Source organism: Petromyzon marinus, chromosome 26 (genome assembly GCF_048934315.1).
Source record: "Petromyzon marinus isolate PM22_M1 ecotype Great Lakes invasive population chromosome 26, UKy_Petmar_22M1.pri1.0, whole genome shotgun sequence".
NCBI classification, from domain to species: Eukaryota; Metazoa; Chordata; class Hyperoartia; order Petromyzontiformes; family Petromyzontidae; genus Petromyzon; species Petromyzon marinus.
The window spans coordinates 3927351-3952802 of record NC_133692.1 but is presented as its reverse complement, the minus strand read 5'-3'; the positions used below and the strand labels follow the sequence as shown (position 1 = coordinate 3952802).

The 25452-nt window shown below is 49.7% G+C and overlaps 1 protein-coding gene across 4 annotated transcripts; it reads right to left on the bottom strand.

Annotated features, from left to right (window-relative positions):
- Window positions 1-562: 562 nt before the first annotated feature.
- Window positions 563-25388, bottom strand: HEXD (hexosaminidase D). 4 transcript variants are annotated; one of them, XM_032961135.2, is made up of 17 exons: window positions 25245-25388; window positions 23379-23510; window positions 18773-18903; window positions 17756-17897; window positions 16771-17010; window positions 15082-15191; window positions 14031-14118; window positions 13060-13224; window positions 12450-12633; window positions 12157-12228; window positions 11674-11739; window positions 9682-9817; window positions 9165-9247; window positions 8413-8494; window positions 7767-7868; window positions 6784-6873; window positions 563-6174 (listed from the first exon to the last, which is right to left on the bottom strand). In XM_032961135.2, the coding sequence occupies exons 3-17, from the start codon at window positions 18859-18861 to the stop codon at window positions 5994-5996; spliced, it is 1830 nt and encodes a 609-aa protein (XP_032817026.2). In that variant the 5' UTR covers window positions 18862-18903; window positions 23379-23510; window positions 25245-25388; the 3' UTR covers window positions 563-5993. The 4 variants fall into 4 exon arrangements, with proteins under 4 accessions (XP_032817026.2, XP_075925987.1, XP_075925989.1 ...); XM_076069872.1 differs by having other exon boundaries at window positions 25192-25375; XM_076069874.1 differs by lacking the exon at window positions 25245-25388 and adding an exon at window positions 24017-25112.
- Window positions 25389-25452: the final 64 nt, after the last annotated feature.

The window sequence follows — 25452 nt, the reverse complement described above, 5'->3', positions numbered from 1 at the left end:
CTTATTCCACACGGCTCAAACTCGTCAGTGGAACTCCAATAATCTTTTCACATGGGATATTTTAAACATATTATTTGGTAGCGCTGCATTGGCAGTGCTGCACGGGCACGTGATAAACTCAAAACTTTCGGCAATAACACTGCCTGACGAGGAAAATTATGTATATATTAAAAAATACAGTAATACCCCGATTTACGTCGTTGCCATATGCATAGTCACACCTTTCAGAAACGTATCCCAGACGTAAACCGGGGTATTACTGTACTGCATATATATAAAAAAACGGCGACGTTTTGGGCAATCGCCCTTCTTCATAGAACATGGTAAATGCCTGGAACATCACCCGTCATACATTTTTCCTCTCAATGCGGTGTTATTGAGGTATGTGTCGAGTAAATTTTGTTGTTGTGATATGGGGATGGTTGATTAATTCAGCACTTGAGTTACATTATTGTTGGATCTGTCTGCAAGTTCAAACGCTCAATGATAGCTGACGGGGTACGGCATTCATTAACTGCCTCGCACGTATCGGCAATAACGTAAAAGAGGCCCCTAAACAGCGTTCGTGTTCATTTGAGCATTTATTTCACCAGTAATCAGTCCCACGGAGATTAGAGCGCTATTTTAATGGTAAGGCGCCTATAACCAGGCAGGTGATATCACAAAACAGCTTCATACACGACACATTCGTCAATAATGTCAACACCGTAAAACTAAACGCCATCATCACACGTAATTATACCGCTTGTACACAGGTTACAACATTAAACGTCACGTTATTAGACAGCTCACAAACAGTGCCGAGGCATTCATGAGAGATTACACAACTGTATATGTGGATTAATTTGCAGGCAACGTGGTTTTCATTCCAATGATTATGCGTTCTGATATTTGACAATAAACTACCACATTTGCTTAATCCCAAACACAAGGACTTGTGTGTGTGTATACTTCGTATTCAATGGAGTAGCATACGACGAACACAATCTAACACGATTGGCTTAAAGACAAAGCCAAATATACAGCACAGTTAACACCAAAACACACAGGGCCGATCAGGTCAACAGACAATTTCACGTGCATGATGTTGTGTCGTATAAGTGCACGTAAATTCACTGTGTGGCAAAGCACACGAGACGTAAACCAAATCAGATCATGATGCAGATATTTACGCAGCGCAAGTTACACCGCTAGCAGTCCACTTCACTTGTGCCCACCTAACGTGGTGTAGCAACAAAATGCTCCCTGGCCCCGACCGCGTCTCACGTGCCACACTGGCAAAACGCGTGCGGGCAGAGGTGGCCCCTGATGACCGCGGAAAGTAACACCGCACACTGGAACCAAGGCTCTGCATGCACGACGACGCTATTAACATTTACTTACAGGGTCTCGGTCCAACCAACCTTGTCTTGTGAAAGCATTCATTTCTTAATAAAGAATTAAAGTTTTGATTTAAAGCTTTCGTGACTGCAGCGATTCATATTCTTGGTTCTTTCGGTAAAGTCACGTTGAAGGGAAACAATAAAATAATAATATATATAAAACAATAAAATTTTCACGACGTTTCGACTGTAACACAAACAGTCATCATCAGGTGTGAAAACCAACGGCAAGAAACATTTGAAAGAAGTGGCGGTTTGTATTTATTTATGTTTTAACGTTAGCACCACGGATAGCGATTTGACAGTTTGTTTAGATGGACGAGTCCATCTATGTTCGGAAAAGAGGGAGACGAAAAATTAATGTATGCTGTCTGAAAGCCACCGTAAGCGTGAACAATCAATTAAGACCCGAAATGGTTTCCTTATTCACCAAAGTTCCTCTACCTGACACCATCGCAATCATTGAAGACTTGGTTCATCAAGGACTAAACACTAAGGTACCCCCCCTGGTGAGACACTGCTTAACCAATACATACTTCACTTGGAATGGAACTTTCTACAAACTGAGGGCACCCCAATGGGCTCCCCCCTATCTCCGGTTATAGCCAACATTTTCATAGAGAAATTTGAGACTGACGCCATCCAGACTGCAACTCTGCGCCAACCTTATGGAAGAGGTACGTGGATGACACTTTTGTCATTTGGCCACATGGCCGGCCTGCTCTAGACCAATTCTTCGACCACATCAATTCCATACACCCAGCCATCAGATTTACCATGGAAGTCGAAAAAGATGGCAACCTACCTTTTTTGGATGTCCTAATAAAAAAGAGACCTGATGGTTCAATGAGCCACTCTGTCTACAGGAAAGCTACCCATACGGATGCTTACCTGAAACCGGATTCCCACCACCATCCATCACAGAAGAATTCTCTCATCAAGACTCTGCACCATAGAGCCCAATGCATATCCGACCAGGAACACATAGGCAGTGAACTCAAGCACGTACACCAAGCTCTTAAGGCTAATGGTTACTCCGACTATACAATCCGCAAAGCTATCACTCAAACCATGAAGAAGGACCCTCTTGAGGAGCCTTTCAAAACCATCACTTTACCCTACATTGCGGGGATCACAAAAAATATCTCCAAAATCTTGAATAAACACAAGATCCAGGTCCGTTTCAACACATTACATAAAATCCGTGATCTGGTTCTGTCTGTAAAAGATGCGATTCCGGACATACAGTACCCTGGTGTCTACAAACTAAGTTGCCTCTGTGGTAGTAGTTACATTGGAGAAACAAAACATGTCTCGGACTGCATTCGTGAACACAAAGCAGACCTAAAACACGGTAGGACCAACACCTCGGCCGTGGCAGATCACTGTTATAATTCAGTAGGCTCACATAACATTGACTTCTCCAAGACAGAGGTTCTTCGCAAGCCATCGGGCTACCATGAGAGATTTGTTCATGAGGCTATCCACATATACAAACACAGAGACAATTTCAACCGAGAAGATGGATTCTATCTTAGCAGTCATTGGAAGGATTTGATAAACCATTTTGGGTCTTAATTGATTGTTCACGCTTACGGTGGCTTTCAGACAGCATACATTAAATTTTCGTCTCCCCCCTCCTCTTTTCCGAACATAGATGGACTCGTCCTTCTAAACAAACTGTCAAATCGCTATCTGTGGTGCTAACGTTAAAAAATAAATAAATACAAACCGCCACTTCTTTCAAATGTTCTTGCCGTTGGTGTTCACACCTGATGACGACTGTTTGTGTTAGTCGAAACGTCGTGAGAATTTTATTGTTTTATATATATTTTATTGTTTCCCTTCAACGTGACTTTACCGAAAGAACCAAGAATAAAGAATTAAAGCTTTCGTGACTGCATAAATTACTCATTGTTTTTTTCGGTAAAGTCACGTATTTAGAAATACCATATAAATTATATTAAGATAAATCAATCACCACGTTTCGACCGCAACACAAGCGATCTTCATCAGGTGTAAAAACACAAATAGCGAGGGAGCATATAGGGCGACACCAACGCAACACAAAGAGAGCGACAAACTGTATTTACCTCCGTGCAGTTTGGCGCTCTGTGTTGCGTTGGTGTCGCCCTATATGCTCCCTCGCTTTGTTTTTTTACACCTGATGAAGATCGCTTGTGTTGCGTTCGAAACGTTGTGATTGATTTATTTTAATCTAATTTTATGGTATTTCTACAGACGTGACTTTACCGAAAAAACCAATGAGTGATTAATTTCTTGCCGTATTGCATCTTGAAGCAGCCAATTCCTTGCAACGAGAGTCTTCGTTACATTCCCAAATTCGCTTTTGAGACAGATCAACGTAGCCAGAGACAGCTCAATGCATTCAACGGCTTAAGTCAGCACTTACTAAACATTCCAAATCTAGTAGGTTAGTAGGCGGCGAGGCCTACAAGTGCTTTGCCGATTCTCCCACACAGAGTCCACAGAGCAGCACCTAAATTATATCACTCACAGGCCACTCGGTACACACACAGGTGTCTTCCAAAAAAACACCAACCTGTTCCACTTGCTCTTTAAACAGACAGCGAGCTTGTAATGTGCCCAAAGTTTGGTTAATATGGAAACATATTATAAAGCCACTGGAGCTCTGCACTTTTAAATCAAGATTTAGAACTCACTTGTTTAGAACTGCCTTATGTTTGCTTTGTTGTCCTTCCCCTGCACCTCCGCTTAGCACGGTTGGCTATGTATGGTGCGATATAAGTTAAACATACATATATGTCGCCAAGATCATCAACTGCGTGTGGCCCATGCGTTGCGGAGAAGTCAATCCCTGGTCTACAGGAACACACGTGTTCGAATACAAAGGCAGACCCCACAAAACCAGACTGCCCATCCTGTGAGGACACCCCACAGGATGGGCCTTGTGTCTCGATGAGACACAAGGCATGGTCTCATGACTCTAAATATTAATTGTGCAACAGAGACAAACTCTTTATTGTGGATATCGCATCAATGGTGACAAAACTTCGCTAAGTGTGGATTTGCTAGCAATGCACACAAAGCATTGTAATAAATAGCTATTAAAAAAAACCAATGACTCCACTGCATTCAAAACATATACAAATGTTTGAAAACCAAGAGTTCTATTCAACCCGTTGGGCAAAGTTGCTGGATGACTTCTTAGCAAGAGCAAATTATAAAGGCAGCAGCAATAAAAAGTGCACTCTCCAGTGAGAGTCAAAAATGGGACAATGAGCATAAGAGCAAAGAGAGCATGTGGTATTGATATCGTGAACTCTGCAGAGTACACGTATGAAATTTAAATGGTAAACAGTGAATAAAATATATTCTGGATATTTTACCGTGCATGGTAAATATAGCACTGCCAATTGACTTTGTTTGTTTATGTTTTACAGTAATGCAAAATGTCGTACCACAGGACCAACATTGTTTTATCTTAGTTCCATGATTGCACTTGTAAATAATTATACATAATTGTAATTTTCCCACCTCCGATTAGCACATTTGGCTACGTGCGGTGCAAATTAAATTCAACATACATACATTTTTATATTAAGTCAGGGGCAGACACAAAGCTTAACCCCACCATTACACCAATCACAACCACTAAGAATGGATCCGACCTCATGGAAATGGACCGTGCTGCTCAGAGCCTTCTTCAGCTAAGCTCCGGGTGAAGAATTATTCTTTGCGCAGGTGCATCACAGCTACACTTCAAATGGTACCGAGAAAGGTCCAAACGCAAATAACGCCGCTGGCTCTCGTCCTCTGGAATCACCAAATGCAACTTCAGAACCCAACACTTAACAAGACGCAGTTGTCAACGTTGATGTTTTCACTTGCTGTATTGTACTCCACCCTTCCTTCACCCACTCACGCAAGCGATATTTCAGTTTGAACATGGCGACACGGGGATGTTACAATTTGCCTGTCGCCATTCAATATTGTCACGACTCAGGGTCCCGATTCACCTCTGCAGTCGTCCCGGGAGCCCACTCTCGACAACACGTACAAACTGAAAAGAAGCGATTCTCACGCACAATTCACGCCAATTATCACGAGCATAAGATTCGACTATAAATCGATGCATGGATGCGTTCTATGAATGTCTCGGGTGCAGCGGTGGCGCAGTGGTTAGTGCACTATGTTACAATCCAATTTTGCCAAGTTCGATTCCCAGCCACGGCTAACACCAGCGGCGAGAGTGATTATCTGCACCAGTCCTGGGTGCCCCCGCCCGCCCACCCCTTCACCGACCCGCACTGACCAGCATGGTGAAGTAAGGTCAAAACATCCCCTTTGATCGACATGGCATGGGGAAGCCGTCATCCAGCAGTGGACTGATCATAGTTCATGATGATGAAGACGATGATTAATATCTCCCGTGTGCTAACAAGTAGAGCATTGGGTTGGGTGGGATGAATCTGCACCTCTGAGCAGCCACTCCCCAAGGCAGCGTCACGAGCCACGGTGGTCCACAATGATACATGATTGAGGGGTGCATGGAATTTCCCCCGCGTCCACCCCACAGAGCCCACAGACAGCGCCCAGTGAGGCGCTGCCTGCAGACGACGCCGGTGCTCAGGACTTGGGCCGTGCCCGCAGAGCGATGACCTCCTTGAAGTCGTTCACAAGGGCCCGCAGCGGCTGCATCTCCGGGTTGACGTGCTCGTCCAGCCACTCCTCCACCGCGTCCGGGAAGAACACCCTCTCCATCTCGCCCCTGAGCCTCCCCACTATCTCCTCCAGCCCATCGTGCACCCTGACAAAAGCGCGGTACATATGGAGTGCTCAGGAACACAGCGAGGGTCCCCCGAGATAAACTCGAGTACAAATTCTCTCTTGAAGCTACCAAATATCTCTGAGGCGCAACATGGACACAGCCCAGCCCACTTTCAGTGAATAACCACGCCCATTCAATGAGCCCCGCCCACACCGAAGAGGCCTCTTTGTCTTTGACATTTACCCTGCCCACTGCTCATAGGGCCTGCCCACTACACAGGTAGCCCCTCCAACTACCCAGGTAACCCCCTCCCACAGCTCAGGTAGCCACGCCCACCACTCAGGTAGCTCAGCCCTCTTTCTGCCGGATGATGAGTTAGGAATGAGGCCAGAAAATGTTGAACCCGGAAAAAATAATAATTTGCGCAAAAGCTTCGGAACACCTTCGGGCAGCCTTTATCAAATTGGGATTGTCCTGGCCAAAGTTGAATTTGAGACACTAACTCATTCTCCCACACTTAATGGATCCAGATATACGTTTATGAAAAGGATAGGCCATTTAAAATGCATTTTTTAAAAAACATTTTCCAATTAATTAATAAAAATATTTGGTGATTTGCGAGTACAAAAGATTAACTTGCGCACTCACTGGCTCGTTTTCTGTCCAAAGTGCTCCATGTACAGTGGATTTCCAAACTTGTGCTTCCGGTGGTAGGGTGAAAACCAGCCCTTCAAAAACCTGCCGATGATGAAACGACAACCAACATCACCAGATAACTACTGCATTGGAATCTACAGAGCAATCATCGCCCCCTACTGCGGAAAAAAAACTTGCCAGAACCCTCCCGAAAGAGTCACGAACTCAGTGAGGTAAAAAACAAGCATAGTAATGATAATAATACATCCTATTTAAAACAAAAATCTATACGTGCTACTCATCCATTAGCAAACTTTAATAAAGAACATTTTAAAATAAAAAGTACTGTAAGGGAGAGTGATGGTGCAGCGGTTAGTGCACTGCTCTCTGAATCCGGCAATCCTCAGTCTGGAAATATCCGCTACGGCTAACATCAGTGGCGCGTGATATCTGAACTGGTCCTGGTCACCCCCTTCACCAATCCACACTGACCAGTGTTAAGTATGGTCAAACAACTTCTACCATTGACATGGCATGGACAGATCTTCATAAAGCAGTGTTTTAACAAAGGGCTGTGAATTATAATTAACTATTTATTACTATATTTATTTTATCAGGTAAGGCCCACCGAGCTATGTAGCTCTTTTCAGAAGCGACCTGGCCGCAAATTATAGTTAAATTAAGTGGCTTGTGATGGAACAGTTTTTAGCAGCCAAATACTTTAAAAACATGTTTATTAATGTGGAGGGAAAAACCGGAGGAACTGGAGAACAATCCAATCAACCATGGCAAGAACTTGCAAACTCCAAATATAGAGGTATCAGGGTCAGGATATATCCGACGACCTCAATTATATAACAGGCGAGGTATTTAACATCTCGCCACCATGGCGATTATTACATGAACCATAAACATCCAATTAATGTATCATACCGTGTCATTCCTGCACATTGTAATGCTTCATAAAGGAAGATGGTTGAGAGCACACATCTTACTCGTTTTTTTCCAGCACGTCGGCGACGGAGGACCGCAGGTTGGCACTGACCCAGGTGACGTCGCGATAGATCTCGTACCCGGGGAACGTGCCGGAGCCCTCCCTGTGAGACGAACACCAAACGAGGCTCTCAGGCACGGCGTGGGATGCACACAACGTGAAGAACCAAGACGTCACCATTGGAACCTCCTTTGCCAGTAGCAAAATCAGAGTTATGTTTTTTGTTTGCATTCCGACCGCAGGTATTGTGATCAACGCAAACATGACTCCTTGTAAAAAAGGTGTCAGTTTGTTGCCAGATAAAAGGGTAAAAAAACAATTAACCAAGACCTCATCACTAATGCAGCAGCAGAGTTCCCTAGCTTTGACCTCCCTCGGAGACAGTGGACAGCACTCAACCGAATCCACACAGGATAAGTGGGGGTGGCGATGACACGGCCACCTGCTTTGCAAGTGGAAGTGCGACTATGGGCATGAGTCCCAGACCACGGAATGCATGGCATCAACCTGCCCACTTAGATCTGTTGCACTTCATTTCTCCACTTAGCATCTCAGGAAGCCATTGAGTGTCTCGCCAAACTAAACCTCCCGTTGTCAGTTTCTCTTGCCATGCGAAAGAAGAAGGAGATTCTACCACCGCCACTCACCAGGTAAACTGTGCTGCATCGGTCAGGCTCTGGAAACCCAGGAGTTCAGTGGTTAACTTCTTGGCCTCATCAGTGAATCCACCTGCACACACAGACAGACAAACACACGTAAGCACGGTTGGGCAATTGCAGCGTTTGGGGCATGTGTGGGACACGGTACACCACAGGGTTCCTGCGCAACAGCGACAGCTGCAAGTGCACGCATTCCGCTGAAAGTTTCACAGCACAGAAAAGAGTGGAGGCCCACAAATCGCCATCGATGGCCTTGAACTGCTGCTTCGCGGAGGGCATGAGAAGCAACGTAAATATGTAACTTAAACTTCTTTCGCACCGTACATAGCCAACTGTGCTAATCGGAGGGGCAGTGGGCATCAACGCAAGAGGTGGATTTACGGCGCAAAGGAGGACTCAAATGGAAAAAACGTAAGCCTACAGGAAACGATCGCCATGACCGGAGGACGGAAGGAGTGTGAGAAGTTCGTCCAGCCTCACCGTCAGTGGCCAAGTGACGAATGACAAAAAAAGAGAGTGATAGAGAGAGAGAAGTAGTGCAGACGAATAGCCGATAGCTCTGCTCCTCTGCCAGACAATTGGAGCTTTACCTGGTAAAATAAAAAAAGTTGAGTAAAAAAATAGTTTTATAGTCTCGAGGACACGCGGACAACACAGAGGTGGCGTCGCTCAACGCCCGGAGCCGCTGCGAGAAAGTGCCTCCCTCGCCCCCTCCCCCCCACCACCACCCGCCTTCGCACCGTGGATGAGCGTCTGCAGCGAGGCGGCGAGCGACGGGATGGCCACGGGGAGGAGCTCGCACAGCACCGAGTAGTGGTCGTACCTGCGGCACGCACGGCACGCACACGACCTACATCAGGGCACACACAACCACTCCCCCCCCCCACCTCACTATCCCTACCACCTCCACTCCCCAACCTCCAGAAATTCAGTCACATCGATAATAGCTGCAGTGTACGTAGCCAACCGTGCTAATCGGAGGTGCGACAGAGGTGAGCAGCACATTTGCCATTTGTAACTGATAATTTACAAAGCTCTCAAAACATTTGGCAATTCGTATATAAATTGCACAGGGCACAGTTAATCGGTCATTTATATCTACATTGCATTTCTTTCAGTAGTTTGTCATTCGAGTGGGTTTCGCTCGGCTCCTGCATACAGAATGGCTGCGTTTGACTGACAATTGTGAGAGAACATCACGGAGGGCCCACGGTCGAAGAAGGCCCACGGTTGAAGAAGCCTGCCCTGGATCTTTACCTCTGCCAGCCTGTGAGCGCGATGCCCTGCAGGGCGATGGGCTGCCCCGCCATGCCCCGCGCCACCTCCAGCCACCGCAGCTGATTGTCCACGTGGTGCTTCACCGGTGCCACCATCGTGCTCGGCCCGGACGCCCCTGAGGAACAAAAACGAGGGCGCTTTAGATACGAGCATCGCTCTGGCCATTTCACACATCTAAACGAATTGAGGCAAATCACGCAAACGCATGGATTCTGTGACGTTTCCAACTTGCATTCATTTTTGGAAGTACATGAGGCGCCATGGTGGCAGAGATGTTAACTACCCCGCCTGGTATACAGGAGGTCGTGGATTTGATTCCGACCCTGACGCCTGCTGTATATTTGGAGTTTGCATGTTCTCCCTGTGGTCGTGTGGATTTTTTTCCAGGTCCTCCGGTTTTCCCCTCCACATTTAGAAACATACGTTTAGACTATTCGGCTGATATACAATTCCACATGATGATAAGCCACTTCGTTGAGCTATCATTTGTAGCTTGGTCACTTCTGAAAAAGAGCTATAGAGCTCAGTGGGCCTTCCCTGGTAAAAATAAAACAATATTTTTTTTAGTTTTACAGTAAGTCGTTGCTGAACCTGTTTTTACACAATGCGCTTTCGCTAAAACACGTTTCTTCCATGAGGCATACTTTTTGCACCACGCAAAATGAGCACCGTTTTAACACGGCTTCTGAGCAGTCGATGACAAACTACTTTCTTGAGTTGCGCAGCTGAGTGGTGTGGGAATTCTGGTTATCCGCACGGAACGATACGCCATCTCAATGTGTGTGCGAATTCCATATTTGCCAAACCTTATTCTCTACATTATTTCTTTTGGGGGAAGTTGATCTCTCTGAACGCGTTTTCGCTGAACGGAGCACTTTTCAGGAACGTATCTACCACGTTAAATGAGGATCCTAAAGATCAGGACGTCATCATGGCCGAAGCCATTTATACCACCTTGCCAGCGCTTGCTCTCCTCTGCCGGATGCTGTGGCTGCCGCACAGGAGACGCGCGACAACCGCCAAGGATCTGCCCTCACAGAATCCCCACCATCTGCTCGGGGGTGTGATCCCTTTGATTGCCGGATCCGTGGAGACCATAATAATAATAGTAGCGATCGCACAAAGCGTGCAGGAAAAAATATTTTAGGCCGCGATGAAAACTGGACATCTGTGAACCTAGTAGAGATCTATCTGTGAAACAGAGCTTCATAGATCATTGTATTCCTCCAATCTAGATACAGATTATGATTCTGAGATCATGGGTCTTGGACCGCTGCTCTGCCCTAGAGGGTGCACCTCGGCCGGCTGTGCCGGGATACCGAGGAGGGTCCTTCTAGCGCTGGTTTGTATCTCCAAGTTCTAGACAACTTTAATTCTAGATTTGAAGCTTTCGTGACTGCAAGGATTCATACTCTTTGGCTTTTTCGGTAAAGTCACATAGGTAAAATAAAATACATGAAAACTAAATTAAATCACGACGTTTCGGAGGCAATACAAGCTTCCGTCTTCAGGTGGAACAGTCACAGCAAAAAAGCTGTACCAAGTGGGGAGCTCTTGAGATGACCGGGATCATATACAGGTTAAGGGGGGTTGGAGGAGCCAGGCAGGGACGTGGGTGGGGGGGGGAAGGGCTAAGTTAAGCCGCCTTTTGTTATGCTGCAGGGGGTTCGATGGATGCGGAGGTTTACTGCGCGAGCTAAATGGAAAGGCTGTACCATTATAAGGCAGCTAAAGTTTGACTTGGTTTATGACATCTTTCCAATAGTTGCTCAATTTAAAACCATCTTCTCTAGACAACTCTCATATCAATTTGTCCGGTTTGCTTTATTGGGTTAGGTCCCTAATTGCAACGCAACTACATATCTGCTTGGACTGTGATTGAACCCAGCTGATCTGGCCTCCAGGTGGGGCCCATCCCAGGTCGTGACCTACCTCGTGACAATGGACACGCCACCTCGTTCCATCGCTCACCTTTGAACGCGCTGGCAAACCACACCGCCTTGAAGCCACTGTTTGCGTACTTGTGCACGTGTTCCACTGGAGGCACGGGTACATTCGAGGCATTGGGTAAGAACGCCGCCCCGTGAAGCAGCGCGACATTTACAAAAAGACCCCGCAGTGCAATCAAAACACAGCTGACATCAGCTTGGCCTTTAACAAAATCACCCGGAATGCGGCTGATCTCATCAGCCCCCAGGAGCTCAGCCGAATTTTCAGCCTGGATTGCGCTGGGAAGGGCGACCAACAAGTCGGTTGTTATTGGCGGCTGCAGGCCTACGTGGCGCAGCCAAAACCATTGTTGTACTGTACTTCTATGCAGGCACATCCATAATGTTTGCCTTCGCCAACCCGCAATGACCGCGGTGGTAAAGCATGATCAAATAACGCCCACAACAATGGACTTTTCCAAGGACCATGCACACGGAAATACGCACAATATAAACTGAGAAATACCTTTCTGCTGGACGTTGAGGTTAGGCGAGTAGCCCCACAGCATGGGCTCTACATCTCCAGCGATACCGGACTCTGATGGGGAAACGCCAGTGGGTACAAACAATTGAGACTGTTAGCAGGGTTTCTGTGAAGTCTCTCCCGCTTACACGCTCTGAGAAACCGATACGACCACTCAACCAATACGGCCACTCAAACGATAATGCCACTCAAACTATACCGCCACTCAAACTATATCACCACTCACACTCAAATGGCTGTGCGACCTCGTGCGGCCTCGTGCGACCCCGTGTGACCTTTGAGGGCGGCTTCGTCGATGCCGCTCAGCATGTCGTCCCACACGAGTACGCGAACCTCGGGGCGCTGTTCCCGCACGTGCTGCGTCACCGCGGCCAGGTGGCCCAGGAACATTCGGCCCAGGTGAGAGCCGTTCTGGCTTAGCCACTCCTTCGACTCGGGACTCTCGCCCAGGTGGTAAACCTGCGCACGACCACCGACGATCAGAAGACTCCTGCGTACACTCCGCCAGCCTGGCCAGACCTCCTGTTGCTGGCTACCTACCTGCACCCCACACCGGCCCCACGCTGGTCGCCATTCCCATCGCCAGTCTCCACGCCACCTGCAATACTCGCGCCTATGCACCCGCGATTCAAGCCAGCACCCCCAAAGGCCTGGCCTGCACCACCTGTGCTGTTCTTATCACCCACAATCCAGGCCCATACCTCTACCGTAGCCTGCACCCGCAATCCTGGCCTGTACACCGGCGCCCAAACCTGTTCCTGACACTCCTTAATCTGTCCACGCCTCATCAGAGCCCCATTCATCTGCCCACGCATCGCCATGGTCGATAAGCGCACACACACCCGTCGTCACAACCATTGATCGCGCACGCACACATGCGCACACCTCGTCGCAGCCGATGTGCAGGTAGCGCGCGCGGGGGTGCGCGAGCAGGATCTGCGTGACCATGGCTGAGAGCAGCTCGAGGGCGCCGGCGCGGTGCGGGTTCAGCGAGTTGGGGTAGCGCGGGACCTCGCGCAGGCCCTCGTACTTCTCGTGCTTTAGCACAAACTGTGGGCGGCAGGCCACACCGCGCGTACACCGAGTCACGGGGTGGGGGGGGGGGGGTTCGGGCCACATCACCCACACATGGGGTCACGGGGGTGGCACTGGCCACACCACGCGTACACAGTGTCGCGTAGGGGCACTGACCGGTGCTTTTACGGTGCCACCGGGAACACAATCCCATCGTGCGCTGATAGGGGATTCTCAAATATGCATGTATGTCATACAAATATCAGAATTCCATCAGCGATAGAATATACGTGCTTTCGGCTTTGTTGAACATGGCACACAACAGGAATTGGAGTCAAGGATATGTCAGGGAAAAGAACATGGAATGGGAAAAGGGCATGGCACAATATGGGCAGCAGGATGAAAGGAGGAGCAGGAGCACCGGAGAAGGAAAAGTAGGAGGGGGAGAAGCAACGACCGGGCCAAGATATCGGGGATGAGAGGGCGATGAGAGGGGAGGGGAGAGAGAAGGAAGGAGCGAGCAGAAGTGAGCTGCACGGAGCAGCGTCTGTTTTCACAGGGTGCGGCGACGAGAGATTCAGCGTGGAGTGGTGCTTGGGGGGGGGGGGGCTAAGAGGTTTGGACATCACTTGCCACTGACGTTAGCCGTGGCTGAGAATTCAACCCACGTGACCGGGTTTCACAGTGCAGCGCACCAACGACCGCGCCCCCAATGCCTCACCGTCGTCATCATCATCGTTGTCACAATAACATAGCGGGCGAGCGTCGACGCGCGAAGCCGTGAACATGCGAGTGAGCAGGGCGGCACAGCAGCCGCACGAACGCTGCCCCACGGCGCTCACCTCCATGTGGCCGAACGTCTGCACCAGCGGGATGACCTCGAGCCTGAAAGCCTCGGCCAGTTGCAGCATCTTCCTTATATCCTCCATGCTGGAGGTGCACACGTGGGCACAGAGGGTACACGCACGCTCGGAAAACTCAAGATTTTTAATGGCGGGGAGTTGAACATTTTCACGTGAACCCCGGTCATCCTCGCAGCAGCGGCTTTTGGCTGGCCATCGAACAAAGACGGTCACCGCATTGCGCGCTTTCAGATGTGCTTTTACGGCCATCTCAAACGCTCTTCCTTCCGATATTAGGAAGCCCCCTGGAACAATGCACTTTGAAATCTAGATTGAAAACTCATTTCGTTCTAACTGCTTTTTGTGTTAAGTTTGTTGTCCTTCCCCCGCACCTCCGATTAGCATGGCTGGCTATGTACGGTGCGAAAGAAATTCAACAAACATACATTAAAGCTGGGACAACTCGCCTATCCAGTCAATTAATAAAATAAAATTATAAATCACTTTTGACGTGGTCGATTACTTGGGCCCCTTATATATGGTGGGTGCTCCTGCATTCTGCCCTCCCGAAGGCAGGAAACTCCCCATAAGCCACAGCCAGCTTGATGCACTCATTACGCCGACGACATCATCAAGCTCGGCTTGTGAAAATCCTGAGAGTGGCTGGGACCATGCTCAGAGCCAGCTCAAGTTAAGCACGGCTTTGAGCCACAGTTCACTTGAGCCAGAGCCGAGCCTGAGCCGAGCCGTGACTCAGAATATGGGGCCTTAAACCCAGAGAGACGCAGCGTCGGGATGGATTTTCCTGACAAAACCGCCACCGTCCTACGCAGGCTGCTGTCGTAATACCACTAAAATTACAACTTCATAACACGACTGCAAGCCATTACAAACAACAGAACCAACAAATATTGGTAATTTATATGTATAACATCGTCTAAACTAGCGTGGCTGGGTCGTTCGAAAGACGGTTTTACAAAAGAGACGTTGTTGTTGCCGTTTCTATTGGGCCCCAGGCCGAACGGTGCAGGTGAACGTATCGGGAGCTCACCTGTACGCGTACTGGCTGCTCAGGAGCTGCAGCTCGCCCTCGTAGGGGAACGAGTCTTCGTACTCCACAAGGAGCCCGTCCGCCCCCAGCGTGGTCAAGTACGGGATCAGCTGCACACGCGGTCACACGATGGGACACGTGTGTCGGCACGCGTGTCAGCACTCGCGTCACAGTCAGCATCACGAGTGCCAGCACGTGTCAGCATGTGTCAGCATGTGTCAGCACACGTGTCAGCATGAATGTCAGTGTTTTAGCGTCACGCATGTCGCTATGTATATTATCGTGTTCAAATCTGTATATTATGAGAAAACCCCATCATTACGGAATAACAGTGAGGGTTGCCAAAACTACAAGTTTCAAACAACACGCACGGCAATGTGTACAAAGCACTGAGCCTTTGTGCATTGATGCAAAAGAATCATCAGCAGTTTCTGAATAAGTGCCCTGTGATGGTGGCTCGGACAAGAGGACCACAATGCACTTCTCCAGGAAATGCTGGTGGATTTGCATATGCACAAAGAGCATATACGCTGATTTAAAGCTTTCGTGACTGCAGGGATTCATATTCTTGATTCTTTCGGTAAAGTTACGTAGAAGGGAAACAATAAAATAAAATAAAAAATATAAAACAATAAAATTCTCACCACAGCAAGAAAAATTTTTATTGCTGTGGTTTTCACACCTGATGATGATTGCTTGTGTTGCAGTCGAAACGTCGTGATAATTTAATTATTTTACATATTTTAATTGTATTGTTTCCCTTCTACGTGATTTTACCGAAAGAACCAAGAATATATATAGCATATATGCTATTAACACGTTTCTGCGTGTTGTTGCTTGCAATGTGTGTTAGCGTGTGTTGGTACATGTCAACACACACATCAACCAGTGTTAGTATCGCAAACGAGAACAATCTTTCTAAATCAGTTCAAGCCTCCCGTAAGTCACATGACACCCGTGTATGACCACCCCCGCTCTGAACCCCTTCCCCTCTCCCCATCGTCCCCTTTGTGCGGCTCACTTCTCCTCGCTCATTCCTTCTCTCTTCTCCCGCTCTGCCCTCCCCACTTATCACCCTCTCATCCCCGACATCGTGGCCAGGCCATTCCTTCTCCCTCTCCTCCCCTTCCTGCACAAGCACACCTTCTTCATTCCTGCGGCTCATCTTGAAACGCGGCCCTCCGTGTCCCGTCTTGGGGACTTCCGTCCCCCCTTCCCCTCTCCTGATCATTTGTCCCTGCGTGCCCTTTTGAACAACCGACTCTACTCCTCCCCCTACCCACGGTGTGCCACGGGGTAAGCAGTTTGATAAGAACTACAGCTGGAATAGAACCGTGGCTGAAGGTTCAATCTGTTTAAAGAATGAGAACGAAACAAGAACATTACTGGAAGGCCACAACAAGGAATCGAATTGTCACTGCACATACAAAGTCAAATAACTGTGTATTTACCAAGGTTTACGTGCTTACATTTTGCAGAAATCACTAAGTGATTACGTGCGCCGCTCAAATTCGCCTCCTGAAGATGCTCCCAGCACGTCGAGCGAAACGCCGGGACACCGTCGCGCCGAACAGCGCGCGGCACAACCCGCCGAAACGCATCGGAGAGAACGCGACCGCCAAAAAGACCCGAGCGGTGGTATTTACGGCGGGAGCCAGAATCGGTTTCATCAACGGCCGCCGCACTCACCTGCTCCAGGTACCCGATCTGTGGGGCAGCCCCCTTGAGGTCCAGATGCACGAGCCTCATGCCGACGGGGCTATGCTCACGAGCCTCCTTCTCCTCTTTCTCCTCCACCGGGGACGCCGCCGCCGCCGCCGCCGCCGCCCCCCCGGGGTCGCGCCGATCGTCCATCGCGTGGGGCACCTCGCCCGGCTTCTCCTGCTGCTCCCCGTCCCCGGCGGTGGCTCCGGCCGTCGCCTTCTCGTCCTGCGTGGGAAGACGGAGGCGGCGAAGAACGTTTTGTCCGCGGCTCGCACGACGAGAAGAATAGGCGGTGCGCCGTGGACCGAGCGGCGTCATTAAGTGCGGTCAAATAATCCCAAGGCTCTCATCCAACATTGGAGGGTTGCACATTTTAACTCGCAGTATATATGCATGTATGTTGAACTTGTTTCGCACCGTACATAGCCGACCGTGCTAATTGGAGGTGCGGCGAGCTTGGCATTGGCTAGCACCAGCCTGAATGTGGACGCCCATTCCATGGTACTAAGAGAGAGCATTTATACTCCCAAGAAGTGTGACCCTCGCATGAGAACACTAAATGTATTATCTCAAGCCCGAGGAGAACAAGTTCTCTATTCGAGTAAAAATTACTCCTCCTGCGGGAAAGTTACCCATCAGGGTCAGAAAAAGATTGAATGAATTAGACCCCAGGGTACAATTATTATGTGAGCCACATGGCTGCACCCACCCAGGAGCTAGAATACCCCATAGGGTTTTGGTTTTGGGTATCTATCTGGGGTTTCTTACAATCTTGCTCAAATTGGCTTTTGTCTCTATTAAGGCACAAGATCGATAGGGGTAGTCCCTACATCATGGCTGGCTTGAAAAAATGACAACGAGCCAATTGGCTGGTGGAGGCGGGGGGGGGGGGGTTGAAGTACCACCGAAAGTGGGGTTGGTTCAATTAGGATTCTACGGGGGTCAAAATACTACCTCGCTCCGGACGTACCTGCGAAACCTTCGTCCGCCAGAACTTGTCGGCCAGGCTAGGTTTCCCCCAGAAGCGAACGGCCAAGGGGTCGGAGGGGCTGGGCGCTGACCCCCACAGCCTCGTCAGAACCGAGCCTGGCACGGAGGGGCGATGACCCTTCCTGGGGCGGCAACGAACACCCAAGTCAGATGCCACCACCGAGCCGAGCCAGGCCGAGCCCAGAGGACAGATGGGGAGAGCGTGGAGGGGAGTATAGTGAGATGAGAGGGGAGAGGTAGGGGATAGCTAAAAGGGGAGTAGAGTGAGATGAGAGGGGAGAGGTAGGGAATAGCTTGGAGGGGAGTAGAGTGAGATGAGAGGGGAGAGGTAGGGGATAGCGTGGAGGGGAGTAGAGTGAGATGAGAGGGGAGAGGTAGGGAATAGCTTGGAGGGGAGTAAAGTGAGATGAGAGGGGAGAGGTAGGGGATAGCGTGGAGGGGAGCAGAGTGAGATGAGAGGGGAGAGGTAGGGGAGAGCGTGGAGGGGAGTAGAGTGAGATGAGAGGGGAGAGGTAGGGGAGAGCGTGGAGGGGAGTAGAGTGAGATGAGAGGGGAGAGGTAGGGGACAGCGTGGAGGGGAGTAGAGTGAGATGAGAGGGGAGAGGTAGGGGAGAGCGTGGAGGGCAGTAGAGTGAGATGAGAGGGGAGAGGTAGGGGAGAGCGTGGAGGGCAGTAAAGTGAGATGAGAGGGGAGAGGTAGGGGATAGCGTGGAGGGGAGTAGAGTGAGATGAGAGGGGAGAGGTAGGGGATAGCGTGGAGGGCAGTAGAGTGAGATGAGAGGGGAGAGGTAGGGGAGAGCGTGGAGGGCAGTAGAGTGAGATGAGAGGGGAGAGGTAGGGGAGAGCGTGGAGGGCAGTCAGCTATAAGAGGTAGGAGAGTGCATGAAGAGGGGTAGCGTAAGCAGTTGCGTGAACAAGTGTCACGGGTGAATGGTCGCGACAAGTGGTGGTGACAGTGAAGAAGGGGGGGGGGGAGAAACCGTCGTGAGCGCCTTGCCTCGAGTCCGCTATGAGCTTGGAGGCGGCCAGGAGCGCGAAGGCGAGCAGCAGAACACGCAGCGTGCACACGTACTTGGATCGCATCATCAGCGCCAGTGCCACCGTCAACTGCAGCTCACCGCTCGCCGCCTGAGACACAACGACAGCGCACCGATCGGCTTCCGTGGTGCAGCGCTCGGCGTCACCTTCAAGCTCGAGCTCTTGCCGCGAAGGTGCCGACACCGCGATCGCTTGCTCGCGCCGCTGCTGGTGGGGAGGGCTTCCACTGGAGGATATTTTAGGTCCACTCTTCCACGCCCGCCAGACGTCTTCAGAAGAGGAGGAGGGGGGGGTACAAACACTTTACCCTGTCACGCACGGATCTGCCAATTCACTCGTTGTGGAGTAGCCACGTATATCTGCTGAGTGGGCAGAGGAGGAGGAATTTGAAAAATGTCCGCGTTATTTCAAATGCTGCCCCAGGAGAACGAACCGGTTGCCTTTGAATAACAAGTCCAGTGTGCTCAGCAATACACCCTGACAGCATCACGCAAAAGTGACTGAGATCACCAGGGGCAAACCATCGATCACGTGATGCAACACTGCCCACAGCAATAATTTTTCCGCGAGGAGAAGAAGCGTCGCATGATCATCACAAACCAATACACAAGAGGTGGCCGGCACCAAAATCAAAATATTTATTTAGACTGGAGAAATCCGATGAGCTATGAAGCTCTTTTTCACAGATGTCCAATATGGACAGGTCAGCAAGGGTCACCGCAAAAATCCTGGGCTCAAACCTGGGCAGAAACCACCAACAACTGCATAAGAAAACACATCACTTAAATAAAATGCACGTAATTTGGCTAAATTCAGCAGATGCTTGACGTGCGATGACCATTCTTCAGAGGTTTACTGTGTCATGACCTTGAGAGTAGTTCTGTGATCTCATCGCGTTCACTCTCTCACACAGGGCGATACATGGTGGGCGGGCGTGAATAATATGGATGTAATAATGACTGCCCACGTCCCACAAAGTGGTTCTCATTTTACCATCCACCAACTGGGCACTGCGGAGGCCACACGGTGTGACTCGCAAGTTGTTAAAGGTTGCCAAATTCATCCAGGGAGGCAAATACATTATTGCAAATGTTCAATGTTACGGCAAAATGCACCATTATAGTCAACTAGAAAAAGCACGCTCCCCCAACACTGCAGGAATGGGCCAATAAATGATAAAAATTGTTGCTCTGGAGCATCTAAGTGAAAAACTAAGGGGCAGGGAGGAAGCTTACCACCAAACATGGAACCCCTTCACGACCACTCCTCCAGGGGGAATTGATTCTTAAGAGCATTCATTAGGGCATTTTGGCACTCTTCCCCCCCCCTTCCCCTTTTTTGTTCCTTCTCTTACAGGGGTATCAGAGGTTAGGAAGACATGAGGGTTGTAGAGTTAATCGAAACATGCGGTTTAGATAGGTTACCCATTGCACTGCAATCCATAATGTGTTTGTGTGCTGGTGTCAACCCCCTTTCATATCCTTTGTGTTGTGTACCTGATATCGTTTTGTTAATAATAAAATACTTTTGGAATAAAAAAAGGTTGCAAAGTTAATACGCTAACGGTGCCGTTTGTGTAAATGAACACTGCCCACAAGAATAAATTAGTAAAGATGTAGTGTTTGCGCCGTTCTTACAGCGCAAAAGTTCCCACAAAGGAAGGTGCCGTGGTAACGCTTTGTGAGCCTTACTGAACATTTACATCGTGAGCTGACTGCTGTGGACCTGGTTGAGAGTTAACGAGAAATCACCAACAGCGACCGGCGGTTAGCTCCGCGTAAATGGGGTGAGTGGATGGGTGAGCAGGTCAGCGCGTAGGTGAACCGGATACCACTAACGTGAGTGAGTGAATAAGCGTGTGAGTAGGTAGGTAGGTGAGTAGATGGGCCAGATGCCACAAATGTGTGTAGGTGAGTGAGAGAATGAGTAGGTAGACGATTAGACAAATATCCCCTGTATAGCCTTAACAGACTGTTGAGGCAAGTACTGTCCGCGAGCACCTTTGAAGGTCGGCACAGCACAGTGGGGGGGGGTGAGTCGTCAGCACCACGCCCGTCAATCTTTGCCTCCCTCGTGGCAATGTTTACACACTGCACCAGGTACTCATTTGAGGCTGAGTCGATCTCGGGTAGGCTCAGGACCAGTTCAGAAAATCGTAACTGGTGTGAGCCGTAAGCGGGAATCGAGCTCGGGTGGCCCGGGTTCATAGCACAGCGCTCTAACTGCCACGCTCCCACTCCAGATAGCACAAACGTGAGCATGTGAACGGGTGGGATAGAACGAGCGTGTAAGGGAGTAGATCGGCCTGACACCTCAAGAATGCAGGGGGCGTCGTAGTATCTTGATGTCTTTGTCCATGGGACAATCAAGTCACTGTGCTAAAAAAAAAAAAGTTATTTACAGCCCCCGGAGCAGGTTCTGCTCATTGGGCAGGTGCTGTAAAATGTCTTTGACGCCAAGGTGTGGCATGAGTTAATTTTAAATGGCTCCATGGGTGTGGTGGACATCAGAATACCACAACAATTTCACCGACATACCGTAGGTATAGCAACAACTTGCATCACCCGGTATACGTGCCAAAGTTGGGCTAACGTCGGGCCAACATTAGCATGTTGTTGGAACCCTTGGACCAACATTCCACCTTTAGCGGGTAAGCGATTTTTGATTAAATAGACCGGCGGAATAATAAATAGTTTTCAACATGTAAAATTCACCATAACAAAATGATAAACAATTAAGCCATAACATAAGAACACGGTTTATAATTATGAATGCACGTGGGGGCAGCACCCGTCGCGACGCTCCAGGAACTCACGCACACGTGGCCACGCGCCCAGCACTTAAGCAGCCAAGCAACCAAGACGCAACGCTTCGTTCACTCGTATCCACGTGGCCCCAGCATCCACTGAGCGTGTTGATGGGGAGCAGCGGAGTAGAGAGGACGGAGGTGAGGAGCGAGGAGATGTTAACTTAGTCAGCTTCAGGTGCTGAATGAATGGCAGCAGCACACAGGCGCTGACACATGTTCACAAGAGGAGTGGGGGGGGTTTGGGTAAACCACAGGTGTCAACTTATAATCCCGTAATGCCACAATAGTTTACGTGGCGACGTAGGTGCAATAAAATATTAACCTGGGGATCAACGCTCATTGCTGAAAGTAACAGTGGAGAGTATTTGTGAAGTAGATTGTGAAATTAAGTGTGGAGGATTCTCGAGTACCCCCCACTGCAGACATGGTATGACCTAACCACTCCCCACGCATCAAGTTCCCATCCAGGGAACTTGATGCATGGGGATAGTTTTGGTCCACGCTCCGAATAAAAGCACACGCAGGCAACGGCGGCCCGGCACACATGGAACGTTGGGCCAACGTTGGGCCAACGTTGGGCCAACGTCGGTACGACGTTTCCAACCGCGTGCCCAACATTGACCCAAAGTTGACACGTTTACTGGGTGTGCAAACGTGTGGAAACTCTTGCGTCAATCCACTGCTGGACCGTGGGGGTTACTTCACCAGACTTCACCACGCTGGTCACTATCTGGTTAGCGAAGGCGGGGAGAGTTTAAACACGGGGAGCAGAGGACATCGCAATGGATCTTGTCGCACCGCCCTCGACTCTCGCAAATAATATTTTACATTAATTTGTAAGGTGCCTTTCACTAACGTCTCAATGAAACATGAATGTCCCCACAGCAACCTAATAGCACCTATAGTATTATGCATCTGTGGGAACCCATTCAAGCACTGTCCAGGCACAAACCCACTTAGCTTGCAAGGTCTAAAGAGACTGGATGTATTCCTGGTGATGTGGTCAGAGAATGCATTCAAATTGCGATTTAAATATAACAATTCTTTGAAATGTATCCATTTAAATATAACGATTACCGCGTGTTAACCTGCTGTGTATTTCACTCTTGTGTAAAGTGTCCTGTTTAAAACGATAACGCATTTTGTGTGGCCAAAGGCTATTTGAACGCAACAAATTACAGGCCTTCATTGGGAGTAGTACAACGAGCACAAATAAATAACTACTCGTTTTTCACTCAACACTGCCTCACAACAGATATGTATAAAGCAGGCTGACGTTCCAGGCAACGGCACTCATTCAGAATAACAATATTGCTCTATACTGGAGGAATCCGATGCGCTATGTTATTTTTCACAGATGTCCAGTTGGGGTGGGTAAGAACAGAAGGCACGATACATTGAGTGGGCCTTATAGTTGCGATGTTATTCTGCTACCAGTGGAAGCACCCATAGCGAGGCAATGCCCCCAACTTTCCACCCCAGGGTGCCCCCCCCCCTCGCGCGTGACCACCCCCCCCCACCCCCGTCATCCAGCAGTGGACTGACAAAGGAGTGCATGGTACAAGCGCTGTATGTTGAACTTTCTTTCGCACCGTACGTAGCCATTCGGAGGTGTGCGGAACAACGACCTTCGGTGAGCACGGTTGGCTACGCGAGGCGCAAAAAGAAGTGCAACGTACATACGGTACCGTACAACGCCGAACGAGGAGGGGGTGGGGGGGGTGATGATTTTTTTGTTTATTTCACGGAAACCCACCAGGCGGACACCAGCGCAGCCGATGTCGTTTCACCCATGGAGGAAGGAGGAAAGGGAGGCTCGCTCACACACGGGCACGCGGGCGCTTCGTCTTCTGGGCACTCATCAGCGCGTCGCTTCCTCGAGCGGCCTCTGGAGGGTGGAAATGAGAGGACAACCCACAGAGTTCACCTAAGAACGCAAGAGCCGGCGGCTGACATGGGGGCATTCCACTGCAAAAGTGTGGGGGGGGGGGAGCCAGTTTTTACTTCGGATTAATGCTCTGCCGATGATTATAGGTTCCCCTCGCCTTCGGGAGGCAGAGTGCAGGCGGGCGCGGCTGTGGTTTTCAAGAGGCCCCAGTTACTGATCACGCAATAAAAAAAATATATAGCTCTTATGTACTTGCAGACGAATCGTAATCGCGTATACTCGTCCAAGGTATAACGCGAATATTGTGTACTGGGCTGACACAGAGTCAGGATGCGTGTAATGTTTGCCTACTTTAGGTTGGCAGTGGAGGTGGGTGAGTGGATGGGTGGGTGCGGATGTGTCAAAATTACAATGAGCGTGGGAAACATGAACATGAACAGAGGGTGTCAACATTACATGGGCGTTCGAACGTAACGATGGCTTGCCAATGGTTTTGTTTTACTCACCAGGCTTGGAATCACTGCTGCGTCAGTTTCGTCTGACGCAGTAGAACCATCACACAAAGCGAGGTCTTAATAATAAACACGGAACGTCGAAATGATGAACATCGCTTAGCAAGAAACAGCGACAACCACAACCCAGTAATCGTGCGGCGTTTTGACCGCAAATGTTCCAACGGCGTGCGAACATCGGCCCAACTTTGGCAGGTCGACCGAGGAGTTTGCACTTAGTCGATGCGATCAATGCCGATGAAATTATGCACTCCCAGAATGCTGATGCAGACACACACACAGGGTATGTATGGGAAGGAGGCCAACAGGCTATTCATTATTTAGAATTCGTAAGTCGTGCGTGTGAAAGTACACAAATTACATTATTTAGTAACGCTGCTGCGTTGGCAGTCTTATTGACGAATGTAAAATAATTTATTCTTGGTTAAATTCTGTGTCACCTTCGCGACATCAGCAAGTAAGTCGATGGAGCGGCATGATTAAAAAGCCCCCATCGACATCCATTCACTGAAATCCTACAGCGATAGGCTAGCGATGCTAACGCAACAGGACCTCATCACTGCACGCTACACAAGATCCAATCACTGCGATCGCGGTGGATCCGATCAAATTCAGTCTCATCAGCAGCGCCGTCACTGAGTGTCAATCACACCTCGCCGCCCGCTCTTATACCATCCGACATCGTCCAGCAGATGTTGCGAAGCTGTGACCACGCGCAAAAAGGGGCATGCAACGAACGCAGCTGAGGCCGACACGTGCGTGCATTGCGGTGTTTGTTTCACGGTTGAATGTCGAGGCGCACGTGAGCCCCCCTCCACCCCCACGGATGTAAACATCAAAACGCCGGGCCAACGTCGGCGCAACGTCAAACCACCGCTCTCGTTTCGCGGCACATTTCACGTCGCGCTCATCGTTCGCGACTCCCCAACGGACAGCGGGTCACGGCCGACCGCGGGTTGTCGCCAGGGCGAATTCAACAGAAGCGACATTGATCGTGCGCGCTGCCGGGATTGAGCAGTCGCGGGCGACCAGACACAACACACGCAGCAGGAGGAGCAGGAGGAGGAGCGGGCGCGGCAGCAGACGGCAACCATGTGGCGAGCGAGCCGACCGAGAGCCCGGGGTTTGCTCAGCTCATGGAGGCCGCCTCTAAATTGCGCGTGGCTCGCCTGTGGGTGCCGGGAGGCGTGTAAGAGGGGAGCGGAGGGGTGGAGACAGACACCTGAGCCGGCACAAACGCGCGAGGAAGAAGGAGGAGGCGGGTAGCTGTTTGGGAGTCGCGGGCTCCTCCCTAGGAGGCCGCGATTTCCCGCGCTTCACTTCCGGGTTCGCCCCGTTGCGTCCGCCCACAACGGGCGTCTCGATTGGTCAGAATTCCCGACCTCGTATCGTGAGTGACAGCCGGAGCCACGTGGTTAACATTTATTAAC